Source organism: Lynx rufus, unplaced genomic scaffold (genome assembly GCF_022079265.1).
Source record: "Lynx rufus isolate CCGP_SWC_20201006 ecotype Redwood Valley unplaced genomic scaffold, mLynRuf1.p SCAF_11, whole genome shotgun sequence".
In the NCBI taxonomy this organism is placed as follows: domain Eukaryota; kingdom Metazoa; phylum Chordata; class Mammalia; order Carnivora; family Felidae; genus Lynx; species Lynx rufus.
Genome location: NW_025814825.1, coordinates 53,395,452 through 53,416,387, shown reverse-complemented (window position 1 = coordinate 53,416,387; position 20,936 = coordinate 53,395,452). Strand labels below are relative to the sequence as shown.

At 34.9% G+C, this 20,936-nt stretch overlaps 1 protein-coding gene across 2 annotated transcripts in view; it reads right to left on the bottom strand.

Moving 5' to 3' along the window:
• ATRNL1 (attractin like 1) overlaps positions 1-20,936 on the bottom strand; it is a 779,266-nt gene that overhangs the window by 621,381 nt on the left and 136,949 nt on the right. Inside the window, exons 11-14 of one of the 2 annotated variants that reach the window (XM_047073492.1) lie at positions 6,093-6,177; positions 4,561-4,769; positions 2,366-2,479; positions 531-544 (exon numbers count right to left, since the gene is read on the bottom strand). In XM_047073492.1, the coding sequence (XP_046929448.1) occupies positions 531-544; positions 2,366-2,479; positions 4,561-4,769; positions 6,093-6,177 (422 nt within the window). Of the gene's footprint in view, positions 1-530; positions 545-2,360; positions 2,480-4,560; positions 4,770-6,092; positions 6,178-20,936 lie in introns of both variants that reach the window. The other variant, XM_047073493.1, reaches the window with a different exon arrangement.

Genomic DNA, 20,936 nt, shown 5'->3' with positions numbered 1-20,936 from the left:
AAAAACAATTACTTGAATCATCTGGTAAATAGAATAACCTATAAAAATGACAGGATGACGGAACAACTGAACAAAAGGAAGAATAACTATTTCATGCCAGTCTTCAGACTAACAATGGCATCGTTAGAGTCACCTTCCAAATAACTGTACTGCTCTTCATTACAAACAGTATATTCATTTGCTGACACTGAACCAATATAATAGATGAAATCACACACAGGGCCAATTTAATCAATGATGAAAGAAAGCTGACTGTTATTCTGAAACATGGCTGGTATTTTTTGGCCTAACAAACCAGATAAACAATCAGGATATTTGAGCTGTTAGTGCACAAAGTATGCAAGATGAAGTAAATACGACTAAGTAATGAAATAGGGTATCAATGGACATCATTACACTAAAATCTCACAGACCTTTCTGTAACCATTAGCATTTGGTTTAGCTTAATCACCAGACGTCTTTATAAAACCGTCTAAAAGACATTACATCAAAGTCTAAATTACAAGCGAGTACCATCTGCTCGCTTATACTATCACACCCAGCGCTTTCCTTATTAACATAGCATTCTAAAAAATAAAATATAAACTAAAAGGTCACTTTATGAAAAGACTACTTGATAGCAATTTGCATAACACAATTTTTGAGATCGTGTATTTTCATTTAGCATAAATGTCTAAACACAATGTCCAAACCCAGGGCTGTCCAACAAAGCTTGAAACACAATATGCTTGCAATTTTTATTTAAAAACATTCTCCATTTTATTCCCTTATTCCCATACTTTATTTTACTTAACTCCTATATCCACATTACTCACTAAAATAACCCCCATTAGATGAATATTAATACAAATATAAAAAAATAATTCAAATTTTCAAAGCAGAGTCATACCATACTAACATTAAAACTCAAATAAAATTGAAGTATATCTGTTATCAAACCAACTCATATTCCTGGTAAGTATATACCAACACAATATGTATGAAAAAAAGGTTTCAGTCAGGTAAATCAATAACTGAAAAGTTTCTTCCATTTTAATTTTTGAATGTTATTTTAGAATAGAATCATAAAGCAAATATTTTGAAATATGACTATATACTGAGGAAAATTTTTTGATGATACAATAAAAATTTCTCACTTAGTTTTCAAACTCCCTTTTCTTTACCTTTTACGTCTGCATGCTATCTTAAAAAACAGGTCAATACTTTTGGTGATTAATAAAAATTCAGAAAAAGAAGTATGTTATATTTAGTTGAAACTTTGTAAGCACATTATATAGTTATTTTAGCTGTAGCCCAGTAAGAGAATCTTTAGCCCTACCACACACAGTTTTTAATCCCTTAATCTTATACTTGTTAATACTTTTTAAAATTTTTCTTTCAATTTGTTGACGTCTTCTTCAAAACTTGGGACATTTTGATTCTACCCACTTAAAAGGTTAATTTTTGCTGCTTTTAATCCATTTTCATCTACCAAAAACGTTACTTTTATAATTTTTTCCAGTTGTCTACCAAAGTACGGTTTCTCAAACTCATCACTATTGACACTTTGAGCCAGATAATTGTTTTCGGTGGGAGAGTTCATGCATTACAGAATGTTAACAGCAACCCTTGACTCTATTAGATGCCACTTGTGACAACAAAAATGTCTACACACGTTGCCAAATATCCCTTAAGGCACGAACTGCCTCTGGTTGAGGACCACTGACCTAAAGACAGATAAAAGGCAACTACCCTTGTCAACCTCAGGTTAAACTTAAACGCAACGCATGTAAACAAAACATCAGACCACACCACTCTTGTGCACGTGCATGTCTGACAAGAATCCTATGGAAATAATTTTTATACTCATATACTTATTTTTATACTTATTACCTATATAATCCTACGTCTATCAACACAGAAGACTACATTTATAATTACAGTCTTTTTTTAATTTTTATTTATTTTGCAGGGGGAGGGGGGGCAGAGAGAGATGGAAACAAAGGATCTGAGGCGGGCTTTGTGCTGACAGCAGAGAGCCCAACATGGGGCTCAAACCCATAAACCATGATCATGACCTGAGCTGAAGTTGGACGCTTCACCGACTGAGCCACACAGGTGCCCTATAGTTTATTTTTAAAAGACATAGGAGGAAGTAAAAGTTCCTGAAATCAAAACAGAATCTGACAAATTTTAGCAAGAAACTAGAGTCAATTTACAACATAGCACAGCAGTGATTCCCTACATACTTCCTAAGTGTGTTGATGTGCAAAGTGCTTTCGGTACCAAATGGTAGGCTAATGATTAGATATTAGAAATGGTAAGAAATGATTAGAAAGCAGCCATGTTAGCTACATCACCATTTACCCATAAATACTAACCACACTGCAGTTACTGTTTGCTGAAATACACTTCTTCTCGTCACACCACTGGCACCCGTTTGTATTGGCAGTGCAGCTGGCACAATCCGCGTATCTGTAACATCTGTCATCAGGAGCAGCTGCGACGCAAATGGGAGACAAACACATCAGGATGAGAAAGGAAATGTCACACTTCTCAATTCACACATTTTTAATGTTGAAGAATCACTAAGACTTTTTACAACATAAATATGGCCATCACCATCAAAATAACTTCTTCAACATGAAGGTAACTTTGTAGTTTAATTGTATTTACAAGTTTTGAGATACCTGCCACTCTCATTTTAATTATTCAATCCACCAAGATCCTACAGCCATTTAAAATTTATCCATTATGGAGGAGGAAAAAGACTTACAGGTATTTTACTAGAAAAAAGCATTACTAACATTTAAAAGAAACATTATAATAAATACACATTGTTTATCATTCTTCATAAAGATATTTAGAGACATCTGAGTTATCACAGACTAACAAAACTTTCTAATGTATTAGAAAATACATTGCTAATTATAGCATGAAAAAATGCATAAAACCCCACCCATCTGAAGAAAACTGGACAATTTTTATCCAAATCATTTATTCATAAATATTTACTAGTAATGTTTTGCATTTTATTTATTTATTCGATAGTTTATAAAAAGTATTAAACTAAAACATTAGTCATCAAAGTTCTAGAAAATCTTTGAGATCTGTGGTTGGCTTGGCAATATTAAAGAAGAAAAAAACTACCAAATACAGAATAAATTATTTCACTTTATTTCTTAGAAACATAGTATTTTAATTTTTTTTTAAATGTTTGTTCATTTTTTGAGACAGAGAGAGCGTTAAGAGGAGGAGGGGCAGAGAGAGAGGGAGACACAGAATCTGAAGCAGGCTCCAGGCTCTGAGCTGTCAATACAGAGGCCGACACAGGGCTTGAACCCAGAAACTATGAGATCATGACCTGGGCTGAAGTCAGCGCTTAACTGACTGAGCTACCTAGGCACCCCAATAACACAATATTTCTTAGAGTATACTTTATTTTTTAATGTTTATTTATTTTTGAGAGAGAAAGAAAGAGAGAGAGACAGATCATGAGCAGGGGAGGGTCAGAGAGAAATGGAGACACAGAATCTGAAGTAGGATCCAAGCTCTGAGCTGTCACCACAGAGCCAGACACGGGGCTTGAACTCACAACTGCGAGATCATGACCTGAGCCAAAGTCAAGAGCCAGATGCTTAACTGGTTGGAGCTACCCAGGCACCCCAGTTTTCAGCATTTTAAGGCACATGAACTCGACAAGAAGCATGGTGGGGAAGATAGGCACCTATGTAACTAACTCCAACACTAGCCTGAGAGCTGTGTTAAGGCAGCAATGTAAAGGAAGTCCAGGTGGGCAAAGGGAAGGGAAATGTTTATCCCACTGAAACAATTCATGAAGGAGGCTGACATTTTTTTTAATATTTATTCATCTTTGAAAGACAGAGACAGAGCATGAGTGGGGGAGCGGCAGAGAAAGGAGACACAGAATCCAAAGCAGGCTCCAGGCTCTGAGCTGTCGGCACAGAGCCCGACCTGGGGCTCGAGCTCACGAACTGTGAGATCATGACCTGAGCCAAAGTTGGACGTTTAACTGACTGAGCCAGCCAGGTGCCCCAGAAAGAGTATACTTTAAAACATTTTTTACTTATATAGTTAAATAGTACATACATATATATGACCAGGTTACTCATAAAATTTTATATGTGTAATAATACATATAGAATTAAAAAGAGAAATCTAAAAAGGGCTAATAAAAAAATTAAATTATTAAGCATTGCTACATTCAAACATGAAAATTCTTAATTAAAGGATTATGAATTTTTAATTTCTAAAAGCTATAGGTAATTTTTTTGGAAATAGAAATTATCTTTTTTTTGTTTGTTTTTATAATTTATTTTATTTTTTTAAATTTACATCCAAGTTAGCATATAGTGCAACAATGATTTCAGGAGTAGATTCCTTAATGCCCCTTACCCATTTAGCCCATCTGGTTGTTCTCTATATTTAAGAGTCTCTTATGTTTCCAACCCCCTCTCCATTTTAAGTTATAAGTAATGCTTATAAGCAAAATGCATTACAACTTCTAGCCAAGTAAAGTAGCTTTATGCCAGAGGGGAGGGGAAAAAAGAAAAACTTTACCTGTTTTAGGAGGGCATTTTGCTCTAAGGATATTATTAGTATTCCCAGATTCCCAAGATTCACAGTGATTTTTATTCCAAATACATTTTATTCCTGGACCAGCATTCTTACAAAGTTCTTCATCTCTGAAAGCCTTGCAGTTTGGAGGCTTGTAAACAAGGATATCATTAAGGAGTACACTAGAAAATCCTCCAAATATATACATGGACCTATTAAAAAAACAAAATATTAAAGAAACAATATTAAGAAAACTCTAATGAATTAGTTTCAAAAATAAATTTAAGTATACATTTTGCATTTCATCATAGAAGCAATTTTTTTAGAAATAGAAAGTGCTATACATGGATAAGATACGCTTTAGAACTGCTATCTAGAATTATAATTTTTGAATACTGACAGTGAATTTAGATATTAGGTACAGAGTCTTTCTTACAGTGTTTTACCATCCTCTTATAAAGTAGTAGGACCAAGAGTAAAATAATCAAAAAGATATTCAAAATTTTAATTTGGAAAGGAAAATCCAGACAATTATTAAATTAATTCAACTACCAGTGACAAAGAAGTTTGACATGCCTTCAAAAGAGCATAATTTTAACTTCAATTAATTTAATTTCAATATTATTAACATAATAAATGGAAAAAGATCAGAAAATACTTCAGTAGTATCTTTTATTACTTAGAAAGTAAAATAAAAGTCAATATAACACAATATTTCAACAAAGAAGGGTGGGGTGTTATGTGTAAACTCTGAATTTCATTTGTTACTATTCTGAAAGCTAACTGATACCAATTACAGAGTTTCATTGTGGTTAACTTCTACCTGCTTTTAGTATCATATTGAAGAAGTTTTACAAAATTAGAGTAAGGTGGTGATAAAATGAACTTACAAGAATGTCATTATGAATTACAAATTTTAAGCTAATGAATGAGCTGGTATAGTTTCCTGCCACATTACCAAATTTTGCTATAGAAATAGAAAAATAATACTAACCTAAAGGAAGAAAGTAACTTAATGCTCATCCCATCCCAAATCTCAAGGGATATAAAGATAGTAAATCACAGAGAGGTAAAGGGACTTGTCAAAAATCATGCATTTAATGACAGAACTAAAATGAGAATCTAATTCTTCTCCCTTTCCTTGTCAAAAACCATGCATTTAATGACAGAACTAAAATGAGAACCTAATTCTTCACCCTTTCCTTGCTCTCCTTGTTAGAAATATGGAGCTATCCTTTCTATCATTTTAGTTTGATCTTTTTAAAAGAAGTCATTAATTGTCTGATCTCTACTAAAAGGAAAGAAGGCAGGATGAATTTTTTAAAAGTATCTGAAGTTTTATCTCAGCACTCTTTCTTTGCTCCCCTTTCCCTTAAATATATTTGAACACAAAAGAATAAAGGATATGGTTAACAAACCAAAATGTATTCCATGGTAGACTAGGGAGACCTAATGCCATTAAGTACAAATAATATTTCCTTTTAAATAGTCACAGAATATGTGGATAGTATAACTGATAAATATATGCCTTTTACCCATTAATGACAACTGCAGAGTGTCCAAATCTGTTGACATCTCTATGAAGATTTGGTTTCGGTAATATTTTCCATTCATCACAAGCTAGAAAAAAAGAGAATGGCAAAAAAAAAATGAAATAAAACAATAAATTAAGACAAATACTATAAAATAATCATTGGTCAAACTAAAGACACAATAATTACAATTAGGAAGCCTTTCATTAATTTGCCATGACCTACAATTTAGTATCATAACTCAACTAACATCATTCCTTAAGTAAAAATAACTTCTACATAAAATTCCCACAAATAAATTTAAGTGTATGAGAACAGCAAAATTGAAAGGAAAGAATGAGGTTAACTTTATATTGGAGGATAATTCCAAAGACATATCTTCATTAAACAAACCGAGGTTCATATAATAAATTACATGAATTGTCAATACTAAATAAACCTATTAGAAAGTTAAATTACTAAATCAAATTGTATATGCATGCTTATTACAAAATTAAATGAAATATATAATATTCAGTGAAATGCCTAAAAACAGAATCATCAAAAGAAAATATTTAAATCATTTCAACCATCTGATATTTCAAAATAATAGTGTTCATTTTATGTAAAATAAAGTAACTTCTGTTGCAAAAAAGAATAGAAAAAAAACCTAAATAATTCATGAGCTATATAAAAAATATGGGAAAATGGTTAAAGAAAACTGTGTATTATTTCAATATAACCTAGCCTCAAGCTAACATAGCTTTTGAGATGTTAAGTGATTCCGTTTTCAGTGACATTCTCGGGACAGTGTTTTAGATTTCATCTTCTTAGACATGACATATCTAAAGGCAGACATTGATATTTAATAAAAGTACATACATGTAAAAAGCTTTTAAAAACAAATTTTATTTTTAGGTAGTGTAGAAGCCTTTTTGGAACAAGAAAATAAAATACAGTTAGTTGTAAAAGTTAAAGTTGTAATAAATTGTTTTCCTATTTATGTAATTATGTCTATAACACTAGGAATAAAAGAATAATTTGGTTTTATTTTAATGTAACTACTAATTAAGATCAAAGAAGTTAGAAAAAACAAAATCAAAGTTTAGAAAATGAAACTAGAAGACTAAGAGCAATAACCTACATCTTGAATTGTATGTCCCAAAGTCTATTCCAAAGAACATAAATCCTCCCCACAAAAGAGGGTATTCTTTAGTTTGTATAATCTGTCTATAGTTCACAAAATACATCTGCCTATTATATACTCTCAAAAGACAAAGGAGACATAGAGAAGTCTAACTATACCTAACACAGTGTTTTCCCAATATTATATCCACAGAAGCACTTTTCATGTAATACTTTTCACATTAATATTCCCAAGAGCCAATGCTCTCGATATCACATTTTGGGAAATACTATTAAAGAGGCCTATATATAGGATTAATAGTCTGCCAATTTTACATGTTCATTTAAGAAGGGTGCTTACATGTGTATAGTACTATAAAACTTCCAAAGTGCATTCATGTACATAATTTAAAATTATCTTTATAAGAATCCAGTGAAGTTGACTGAGCAAGTATTATAAGTTGGAAATGAAAAATTAGGGGCGCCTGGGTGGCGCAGTCGGTTAAGCATCTGACTTCAGCCAGGTCACGATCTCGCGGTCCGTGAGTTCGAGCCCCGCGTCAGGCTCTGGGCTGATGGCTCGGAGCCTGGAGCCTGTTTCCGATTCTGTGTCTCCCTCTCTCTCTGCCCCTCCCCCGTTCATGCTCTGTCTCTCTCTGTCCCAAAAATAAATAAACGTTGAAAAAAAAAAAAATTTAAAAAAAAAAAAAAGAAAAATTAGATCTAGGAAAAGTTAAGCAATTTGCTTAAGGCCCAGTTGATTACCTCTGATTTTCTATAAATTATGTCTACAAATACTTGATATTTAAAAGTGTACTTGTAGCAAATTCTGAAAGATTGCTCCCATTTGGAAAGAAAGGGTGACCTGTAAAATGCACAGGCTTTGAGAAAGAAAGAGATGGAAATGTTAGAGACTGCTAATAAGTTAGGACAGATAGATTTCAATAATTCCACCCAACCCCAACACTCGCGTGCACACACACAGACACACATACACACACAGCAAATGATTTACAAATTGTATTATTTGTAGAATTCCAACAACAGAATTAGAAACCTGAATAATGCTTCAAAGAAATGAAACAAAAAAGAGTCAGATCAAAGAGAAAGACTGCCAGATACTAGTTTGTAACAAAAATCTTCAAAGAAGAATCTTTAAGATCATTTGGAAGCATCTGGAGTATAGAAAATAAAGTGACCCAACAATCTGAGCTTACCTATATCTAAAAGATAAGTAGGGGCGCCTATGTGGCTCAGTTGGTTAAGCATCTGACTTTGGCTCAGGTCATGATCTCGTGGTTGTGAGTTCAAGCCCCCTGTGGGGGCTCTGCTCTGACACCTCAGAGCCTGGAGCCTGCTTCAGATTCTGTGTCTCCCTCTGTTTCTGCCTCTCCATCCCTCCCTCCCTCCTTCCTTCTTCTTCTTCATTTTAACCATGCCATGGCATTCCATATTATGATTATACCAAAACACATTTGTCCTTTTAAAGGTCATATAGACTTTTTCTTTTTCAGATTTTTTTCCTACCACAAGTCATGTTGGTTTTGGCTCATTGTTACACACGTTTTCTTTTGCACGTTTTGAGAGTTTCTCCAGGTAGACTTCTAAAAGGAAAATTACTAAGTTTAAACAAAGACACAAGTGCAATTTCCTAGGTTTTGCCAATTTACTCCCCAAAGTAGGTGCACTGACTCAAATTCACACCAGCAGTGCATGGTGGCTCTTCTTATCACATTTTTTCCATTATGTATCTCTCTCAGACTTTTAAATTTTTACCAATCAGATAATGGTTTCATTTTTTTTCTAGTTACTGGTGAGATGGAGCATCTTTTCCTTCACATTAATAGGTCATTTGTTTTCACTCTTCTATAAAATCACTGTTCAAGCCTTTGCCCATTTTTCTCTTTGAGTTTTGTTCTGGGTTTTTTAATAAATATTTTATTTTTAAATAATCTCTATACCCAGCATGGGGCTCGAGCTTATAACCCCAAGATCAAGAGATGCATGCTCTTCCAACTGAGCCAGCTCAGGTGCCCCAAGATTTTTGTTTTTTAAATAATTTTAACAATTCTTTATTAAATGCTCTAAATATAAATCCTTTGTTGATTATATGCACTAATATATACTCTCCTCTGGCTGTGATTCGCCTTTCCATGTAGTTTATGGAGTCTGATTTTACAAAAGTTTATATATAAACTAGGTCAAATTTACCATTTCTTCATGATTTACTCTTTTTATTCTTAACTCAAGATTTTACAGATAATCTCCAATTTTCTTCTAAAGGTTGGATGCACAGTTTCTCTTTTACCATTTTGATCTTCAATCCATTTGGAATTTATTTTCGAATATATTCCAGGGATCTAGTTCAATTTTTCCCACATATCATATTTCCCAGATCTTTCTATGTATTAACATATGCCAATCTTCCCAGAACCATTATTTTAACATTTACGCCTGACCCACTAATTTGTGACTTACCTAGTTTCTGTACTGCTGTGTTATGTTCTTATTTTGCTTGTTTTTAACCAAACATATGAATATGCAAATGATAAAGGTCAAATAATCCCACAAGGTTTATCACAAAAACTCTCATGCTCATATCTTCCCAACGTCTACTCCTGAATCACAGAGGTAAGCAATTTGAAGTCTAAATAAAAAACTAGACAATATGTTTTTATATTTATCTTCTTATTCTAAGTGGCATACTTAGTTCTTAATTTCAGATAAACTGACTTTCTTCTTAGAAAGATGAAGATTTGACTCTTATGCAGACAAATACATACATACATCCCACTCCCTCCATCCTCCTCGCATACTTACGATTTTATTTAGACCAATATTCAGGATTTATTACATATTATTCACAGATGAGCCATGCAGCATATTATAATTACATTTTATTCTTAAACAACCTTTTATTTTCCCTGCAAATTATTTTTTTGGCTTAGGTTTCTATATATCTGCCGCTAATTCATCCTCAACTCTTTCCTAGATGTGTATACGTTTTTGCAATATTTCCTAATACACCAAGCTATCTAGCAGTTTCATTTACTTTTTGAAGACATCCCTACTAGAACTCCATCTTTCTTCTCCAATTCAAACTTATCTACAGGGCTGCTGCATCATCCTAATGATTCTCTGCACATTTCCTCTCTATTAACTCTATTTCTTGAATTTGAATTTTTGTCAATTTTTATGATTGTTTAATCAAATTCATCAATAGGAGACATCATTCTATAGCTTCCAGAGAAAGTGTACATCGGAAATAAATTTTTGAGATGCTATAATTCTGAAAGTGATTTTATTCCACTGTAATACTTATATGATTATTTGATTGTGCTTGGAACTCTAACTTGGAAAGCATTTTCAGATATTGAAGGTATTATTCTCCTATCATCGGGCTTCTGGTTTTGCTTTTGTAACACCCTATACCACTGAGTCCCACAACTTATTAGGACTATTTCTTTTCTCTGTATATAAGCTTTTAGGATCTTCTTTCAATCTCCACTTTTTATGATGGGTTTTGCTGTCAGTCTGTTCTGGGGCTTCATGAAATCTTTCATTCTGAAAACTCATGGACTTGGAGCCTGGATATTTTTCTTGAATTATTCATTTGATAATTTCCTTCTCATCTAAAATTTTCTGTTTTTTATTTTTGCCACCCGCAATTAATCAGACGGCAAGTTTTCTGGAATAATCATTTAAATTTTTTATCTTTTATCCTATCTTACATCTGTCCTTTGTTCATAATACTTTTGGAGCACTCTCCATTTTATCTTAAAATCTGTAAATTTGTTAGACTAATTTTAATTTCAAAAGTCCATTTTTTTGTTTTCTGAATGATCTATTTTTAAAAGTCACATTTTTGGGGCGCCTGGGTGGCGCAGTCGGTTAAGCGTCCGACTTCAGCCAGGTCACGATCTCGCGGTCTGTGAGTTCGAGCCCCGCGTCGGGCTCTGGGCTGATGGCTCAGAGCCTGGAGCCTGTTTCCGATTCTGTGTCCCCCTCTCTCTCTGCCCCTTGCCCGTTCATGTTCTGTCTCTCTCTGTCCCAAAAATAAATAAACGTTGAAAAAAAAAAATAAATAAAAGTCACATTTTTACTTCATAAACGTAACATCTTCTGTCCATAAAGATTGAAGTTATAATCTCCTTCCAGTATTGTATCAATTTCCTTTGATTTACTTTTTCCTATTTGTTTGATATTTTCATCAGATTTAACAGCTTTTTGCAAATGTCTAAATGATAACTCACTGCCCTTCCAAATTTAAGAGTGAAGCAAAACAAAACTGTTTGGAAATTTTGTGCTTGGCCAAGACATATTGTTGACTGCTGGAATACTTTTTGTTTGTTTATTGACATATAACTGATATACAACACTAAGTTTACAGTGTACAACATAATGACTTGACATATGTGTATATATAGAGAGAGATAGAGTGAAATGATTAAACAGTTAGTTTATTAAACATCTATCATCTCACATAGATACCAAAAAAAAGGTATTTTCTTCCCTTAAGAACTCTTAAGATTTACTCTTAACAACTTTCATATATGAAAAAGGACTTACATATATATACATATATATATATATATATATATATATATATATATATATATAAGGACTTTGCACAAGTGGGACCATTTCAGTTGAATACCTCCAAAGGTCAGTTTTTGTACATGCTTTCTCTTGGCTTGACAGACTTTTCAAGGTAAATCCTCCAATTTCCTGCCCAGAAACTATAAACCTGGCTAACAGTGTTCTGGGCCTAAGTAGAAGAAAGAAACTAGAGGTTTCATTCATAAGCATGTATATTTCCACTTAATCCCGCTGTTTGCAAAATAGTACTGACACCTTTAGCTATGGTCTAGTACTGGGATCAACATCCACAGAAAGTAATACCTTCTCTTTCAGCAGAGTAGAGGAGGAGCAGATACCCATCTGCACAAGTTGAGGAAGAGGATCTGGGGATTTAACAGCCAGTTGTATAGGTTTTTTGGGTTTGGGGGTCTTTTTTTTATGTTTATTTATTTTTGAGAGAGAGACAGAGAGTGAGCAGGGGAGGGGCAGAGAGAGAGGGAGACACAGAATCCGAAGCAGGCTCCAGGCTCTGAGTTGTCAGCAGAAGCCCGAGGAGGGATCGAACCCCCCAACCTCAAGATCGTTACAAGGCAAAGTAAGATGCTCAACCAGTTGAGCCACCCAGGCACACCGTATAGGTTTTTAATCAAACTTTCTGTTTCAGGCCCACAAGCATACCCCATTTTCAGAAACACTGAAAACTAAAAAAAAAAAAAAAAAAGACATAGCATATGAGAGATAAACAACTCCAACTCCAATCCCAAAGAAATGGAAAGAGTACTGGGAGCTTGTCCAAGACTATGAAACAGTGCGATTTAACTGACCGGACCACATATCTACTGATCAAATCACATAAATGGGCAAGGTTCAAAACTCAAAAGCATGTGGCTTCCAGTTTTATCCACTGAATTTCTTCTTATTAAGGTAATACTTGCTTGCATATTTAAAAAGTGAACATCTCAGTTTACTAACCATGCTAAAGATTAGGGAGTTGTCTTCTGACTGTTCTCTAAACCATATTTTTTTCATAAGAGTGTATCTTGAAAAAAAGAACCAAGAGTAAAAGATTAATTAACTTGGGTATTTCAATCTAAAGGAAGGAAGATGAAGAATTCATCAAATGCTCTTAATTAAGAATAGAAAAAATATGTAAAATTTGGGTTAATAGATTTAGATAAGACTGAGGAAAAAGGATCATCACTAGTTTAAGTAATCCAACTTAGATGTAATGAAGACCCAATAACACAACAAAAAATATATATAAGTAACATAAATAATATATAAATAAATATATATATAATAATATAAATATATTAATAATAAATATATAATAAATATATTTATTTATAATATATTTATAATATAAATAATAAATATATTATAAATAAATAAATATATATAAATATGGATATAAAACTGAATAAGACTGAATTCCTGCCCTCAAAGAATAACAATAGGACATGATAAGTATTAACAGACATATATAAAGAGTGCCAAGGGAGCCCCCTCCAAAGAAAAGAAAAGCACATAGTTACTTCTATTAGTTAACTGTTTTTAAAAGTGACTATGATAACATTATATAAAATTCACTGAAGAATACATAAAACCTTTATAGTGTTTTTAAATGGGTAAAATTTCATACAATAAATGGTCATGACCTTTTACTTAATAAAAATAATATGCTAAATGCTTATCAATGCTATGTAATATTTAATTCTGAAAACAACTCTTAGGAGTAAATATTTTTGTCACCATGTCATAAAGAAACAGTCTTAAAGTCATTAAATGGCAAAGTCAGTATTCAAAACCAGATCTTAATTACTGCATTATACTGCCTCACTACATCATCAAAATATCCTTTTTAATATAAACATTACTTTCATTAAAGTAAAATAAAACAATAGTTTTAAAGTACACAAGTCCCTGCAGAACAGAACCAATACAGTACAGTATTAATATTTTAATTATACATGAGAATAATTAAATCATACTAATAATAATGAAACATAAGTCTACTTGGAGAAGTTTGTTGCCTTTTAGCATATATGGTAGTAAAAGGTGAAGGCTTTATTTATTACTATCTGCAAGACATCACTTTCAATTATACCAAAAGTTATATACATTGGTGTTATTTAACAAATCCAGTACTCTTCCTTCAGGCCCATTGTAAAATTAAAGTCCCACACTTCCTAGAAGTTGGATGTGATAATATGACTTGCCTTAGCCAACAAAATGCAAGTTAAAGTGACACTTTTATTTCTGGATGGAACCACTGAATTACGAATGAAAGACAAATCAGTTTCATCCTGGATCCCTAAGTGATGACAATAAGCTAATCTCTCCTGCCAACTAACACTAGCCACGTATCATGAGTGAAAATTTAACTTTCATTGGTCTTAATCATCTGAAAGTTACAGATCTATGGTGGGCACGGATATGAGATATCTAGATCATTCAAGGAAGGAACTCTTATCTGTGTTGCTGGGACTGCTTTCAGTGAACAGTCATCAGCTGCAAGCTACTTCAGCAACTGCCTTAGCTACCTTTGGGCCACTTCACTCAAGACCTCATCAATTCAAGGATGACCCACATGCAATTGATGATCAACGTGGGTCTTTAAAAGGTCCTGTCACTTCATCCCAACATACAACAACTACGACCAACAATTTTACTTCCAGAGATCCTTGGGTGGTTGACTAAGGTTATCTGTCTAGCATCAAAACTCAACTTTACCCTTTGTCAAATCCTGCCTTCTCCCCCTACCTCTTCCAAAGGCATTGATCTTAAGGGTTCTCTCAATGAACATCATGAATACTAAACTCTATCTCAGAGTCTGCTTCCCAGAGAACCCAAACTATGATAGTTGGTACCTGGAGTGATGTAAGAAAAGCAGAAAATAAAATGGAGTTTATGAGCTAAATCACATACTACCAGGCTACCAATGAAAAACCCATCACCGGTGATAGGTGTAACACAAAAAGCCGTTGGCACAAGATGGCCATACCATAATTTACCATACCAGTGGTAAATAAGGAAGGTATGCCAAAGAAAAGAATACTCTAGCAAGTGTGAAGTATTAGATGTTTGAAAACAGTTAACTACTAATACACTAAAATTGCATGTCTACTGCTTAGCCCTGCTGAGCTCTAGAAAGAGATCACAAAAGGCTGGGAAAGCCAGAGGGCCTCCTTAGTACTATATACCATTTACAGAGGCTGCCAAATATAGAAGGTCTGCAAATTAAAGAAGGTTTAATTTCAAAGTCAAGGCCCTGCTAGGAAAAGAATAAGGCCCTGACTCATGGGATGGGGACATCTGAATTGACACTCCTGAGAATCTACCTAAATTTTAATTTCCTGAATCATCTGAGACTTCAAATGTGGTCCACTCTACCCTACATTCATAGATGGTACTCAGCCTTGCTTGAACACAAGCAGGCTTCTCTCCAGCAAGACGTGTGCTCCAGCTCAGAATCTGTTCACACCTTCCCTATTGGTCACTGAGCCAATAATCTTGGCTTAGCATAATTCAGCCAAGTACATGCTGCAACTGCTATGGAAAGAAAGGGACTATGCCCCAAAGTATCTGTAAGACCTAGATAGCAAATATTGGCCGAAGTTGGGGAAATACACATACTACTAGGTAATAAATGGAGATCGATCAAAGAGGCCAGAACCTTATATTGGATTAGGGAGAGTTTACTGATTTAAAAGCACTCTCCCAAGATGCAGGATTTATGACTTAACAAGGACCCTAGGAGATGGTGTGAGCTTACCATTAAAATAACCCTTGAAAGGCAACCTACAGAATTATTATATATCTGACCATATATCTTATCATATATCTGATAAGGTGTTAACATACAAAAATATACAAAGAATTCATAGAACTCAGTAGCAAAAAGAAACCTGATTTAAAAAACAGACAGAGTAACTCAACAGATATTTTTCCAAAGAAGACATTCAAATGGCCAACAAGTACATGAAAAGGTGCCCAATATCACTGATTATCAGGGAAAAGCAAATCAGAACCGCAATAAGCTATCATGTCACACATGTTAGAATGGCTGTCACCAAAAAGACTAAAGATATCACATGTTGATAAGAACATGAAGAAAAGGAGACCCTGTGCATTGTTGGTGGGGATGTTAATTTGTACTGTCACTGTTCCTCAAACAGGAAGTTCCTCAAAATATTAAAAATAAAACTACCATATGATCCAGGAATCCACTTATGAGTATATCCAAAGAAAAAACAGGATCTCAAAGAGATATCTGCACTCCCATGTTCACTGCAGCATTATTCACAGTAGCCAAGTATGGAAACAATAAAAGTATTCATGAATGGATAAAGAAGATGTGGCATATCTATACATTTATGTATGTGTGTGTATATATATGCGTGTGTCTGTGTGTATGTATATATATATATATATATATATATATATATATATATATTTGCATATGTGTGTATACACATACAAAATGTGTATTCTATACAAAATGGAATACTATTCTGCCATAAGAAAGAAATTCTGCCCTGAAATTGTGCTAAATGAAATAAGTCAGATAAAGACAAATACTACAATCGTATTTTTCTTTACATGTGGAATCTAAAAAAAAAAAAAAGTCAAGCTCATGAAAACAGAGTTAAAAAGTGTCTGCCAAGGTGCCAAGGACTGGGGGATAGGAGCAATGAGGAGAGGTTGGTAATAGGATATAAATTTTCAGTTATAAAATGAACCAAGTATGAGGATTTGATGTATAACATGGTTACTATAGTTGATAGCACAGTATTATATAACTGAAATTTACTGAAAGAATAAAACTTACTCTAGAAAGTATGCCAAATTAAAAAAATAAAAAGAAAAAAAAAAAAAGCTGTGAGCTTCTGGATGCACTAATTAAACTATATAGGAGGATTGGCATTGAGGAGGGCACCTGTTGGGATAAGCACTGAGTGCTGTATGGAAACCAATTTGACAATAAATTATATACAAAAATAAATATATAAATATAATATAAATATAAATTCAGAGTTTGGGAAAAAAACAAGAACTCATTTTTAAAAAATAAACAAAATGTGAAATAAAAAAAAAAAAAACTACCTAGGAGGAATCCTTTCAAATGTATATGTATACCAAATCATTACAGTGTACACGTTGTATATCTTACAATTTTATTTGCCAATTATATCTCAAAAATGCTAAAGAAGAAAAAGAAGATTCCTAGAAACATGAAAAAATACAGCCCTTGCTAAGTAAAATCAAAATGCTAGAACTGCCATAGAAACGAGTAAAGGCAAGGGACAAAAAGTCCATAAACGTGGGCATTCTTAGTCCATATACTAAGTCATGCCAGAAAATCTACCAAGTCATTATATTTATGGAAAGAGACAGCAGGTATGCCATTTGCCAAAGCCATGAAGAATGGAATGGAGAAAGGGACACTAGAATCAGTAAGAATGTGCTGGCTCTCCTCCACAGGCCAAAGCTGATGGTAGGAGAAACCACAACAGAAATGAACTCACTGATGGAGACAATAGGACAATAGAGCCCAACCGGTGACACTTAACCATCAAAATCCAATCCAAGTAGAGGGCAATATTTATAGTAAGCAGCAAAGTTGGGAGTGTCAGTCAAGACTAACTTATTGAAAATTAGGAAGATATTTAATAGAATGCAGCATCCCTAGAAGCAAAATAGGCAGCCAGACAGTAGGACAGTAGGACACTACTACCTAACTTACATCAACAGAAGAAATCAAGGATGGATGATCAGGAGGCTCATGGTAGATGCTGCAATAAAATGTCACAACGTATTGCTAAGTTTCTGGAGTTGAGCTATTTTTGAAGTCCAGATTTGATATATTTAAAATCCTGGTACCTAAAAGGAACAACCCTATGATACCACAGCAAGTGTTCATGGTAATAATTCCCCTATTTCTTCATCAAAGGCACCCATGGTCATTTCTTTGAGTAAACTTAACCTGGAAAAGGCAACACAAACATTTCAAGTACTTTTGGACACAGGTCTGAGTTAGCACTGACACCCATAGATATAAAGTGTCATCAGGGCCTCTCTTTATAATAGGGATATATGGCAATGAGATAATTAATGATATCCTGGCCAAGATCCTGTTCAAAATGAGTCACTACATCTGCAGACCTATGCAGTGGTCATGCCCTGCATGTTTCTGGCAAATGGCACAACACTGACATTGGGTCCTTGATTATCACAGTGGAAAAGATCAAGTGGAAACTTCTGAAACAACTACCCCCTGGATAATATATCTTAAACTAATGTTACATTCCAGGGAGTGTGGGTGGCAGGAATTAGTATTACCCTAAAGAATCTAAAGAATGCAGGGATAATGGACCCCATCAAATCTCCATTCAAATCACCAGTCTAGGCTCCACAAACTAAACAAAGCCTGGAAGATGACAAGAGCCTACTAGTAAGTAGTAGCCCAAATTGCAGGCACTATGCAAAATGCGTCTCTTTGCAAAATGGCCATTTTTAGCAAATGTGTTCTTCGCTAACACTATCAAAAAAAGGATTAAAAACAGTTTGCCTTTATATGGAATAGAAAATAGTATACATTCACAATTTTGCCTCAGGATCAGTCTCCCTCCTTTTGTCATAACACGGTCAGAATACATTTGGTCCTATTGGACATCTTGCAGAACGTTACATTGTTCCACTACCTTAATGACATCATTCTAACTGTGCCAGATGAGTAGGAATGACTAAGACAATGGAGGCCTTGTTAAGACATATATGCTTCAAGGGGTGGGAGATAAAATCTATAAAGATTCAGATTTCATACTACTAAAATATTTAGGGATCCAGTGGTCAAGAACATTCTAAGACAGCTCATCTGAACTGAAAGACCAATTACTACATCTTGCAACTCCCGAGAAAGGCAGAAAACAAACCACCTGGTAGGTCTCTTTGGATTCTGAAGGTAGCGTATTTCAGTCCTGGAAATACTACTCCAACCCACATACTGAACAACATGAAAGGCTGCCAGCTGTGAGTACATGCTAGGGTAGGGAACAGCTCTGCTATAGGTTCACCTACACAGGTACACAGCCCTGAAGTTAAGGTTGCATGACCCAATACAATTATGGCTATTGGTGGTGGCACTGTTGGAAAAAGTAGCACATGAAAATACAGAAAGTTCCAGTGAGCAAATCCCAATGCAGACCCCATACACATGTCAAAGGCCATGCCATCCATGGTGGAAAAGTTTATACTCATTTCTGCCACATTATTTGGCCCTGGTAGAGATGGAGTCGGTGACATGGGTTATCAAGTGACCATGTGTTCAGAGTTTCATATCATGAGCTGGCTCTTTTACCAAGAATAGTAAGAACATAAAAATGGAAGTGGCACCCAAGATCAAGCATGAGCAAAATCACGATGCACAAACAATGTGCATGAACCGGTAGCTCAGACCCCATTTTACCTACAAGTGTTACACCAACACCTGTTATCTTACAACCGTGGTCATATGAAGAATCCTCTATGCCCAGATACCAAGAGAAGAAAAATGCAAATATTTCAGCCTGATATGTGAGCACAAGTCAAAAGTAGACATCACATAGACAGCCTCACTTCGGAGTGGCCTTGAAAAACAGTGAAAAAGGAAAAAACCTCCCAAGTGGGCAGGCCTTTGAGGCAGTGTGTTCATCCACACCGTATCCAAAGAGAAATGGCCCAAAAGCAGTAAACAGTGGCCTAGCTGACAGGTCAGCAGCCCAGAAAAAAATATCAAAAGATCAGAAAGAAGGAGGGTCTGGAGTGAACATGAGCATGGATATATTTGAATGAGCACAAAATGTAAAGAACTCTGTGACATAAATTAAAGGCATCAGAGAGCATCTAACATGGAAGAGACAATAAACAATAGACAAACAACTAATACAGCTAACATCAGTTAGTCTCCGTTACAGAACACCTCAGTGCTAGCATACTAGCATGAATACACTAGCCATGGTAGAGAGATGGAGGTCATGTAGAAAGGCAATTGCCTGGGCTCCTCTAAACAAAGCTGATCTTTCAGACGTTACTGGCAAATATCCATCCTGACAGCAAGATATCAACTCTGGGCTCTAGATAAAACCATTCCCCAAGAACACCAACTATATATATACTTAGCGACAAGTTGACTACATTGGGACCCTTCCACCCTAGTTGAACCAACAATTCATTATGACAAGAAGAGATAAATATTCTGAGTATCAGTTTGCTTTCCCAACCACATGGTCTTAACCTGAAAATTATGAAGTGTTTGATCAAGCAGCATGGGATCCTATGTTATCAGGAGACACACTACAGCAAACAAAGTACAGGAATGAGGTCATAACCATGGGATACATGGTCATACAACACAATGTGATGGGTTTTTGGATAGGCACAATTGAAGCACCAGGATGCAGGATAAACCTTGGAATTAAGCAACTTTAAAATGGTCCTCTGTCCCCAGTAGGAAGAATACACAGGTCCAGGAACCCAAAGAGTGAAAGCCACTCCTAGTGGCCTCACTTTCAGTGATACAGTTGAGTAGCTTGTGCTTCTTATTCTGGAAATCTGGACTCTGCAGTATTAGAGATTTTCTTCCCCAAAGGAGAAATACTCTGGCAGGGGCCCCAGCAATATCCCATTGAACTACAAGCTATAGTGCCACTTTGGTATTTCAGGGTCCTTGTGTCAAGGGACCAGAAAGCAGGCAAAAAAGGAGTCATCATATTGGCAAGGATAATTGGCTTTGATTGTCAAAGGGAAGTAGGACCGAGGTTACAAAATGAGGGCAGGGGAATAGGTTTCATACACAGGTGATCCACTTAGGTGTTTTGTGGTATCCTCTCACCAAGGGTGATGGTAAATGGGCAAGTTCAATACCCACAGTAGAAGATATATGATGATCAAGGACTCAAATACCCAAGGGTAAGGGTCCGGGTCAAGATACAGAGATCAGAAGAGATTCCAACTGAGGAGAAGGGATATTTAGAAAGAATACTGGAGGGGATATGACGAGTATCAATCGCAGCCCTGAGACCAGCTGCAGAAGCCAAAGCAATAATCTGAGTTTCCCTGTTAAGAATGGGTCACTGAAATGGTAGAGGAGCTCAAGGAATGAAATATATATTGGCAAATATA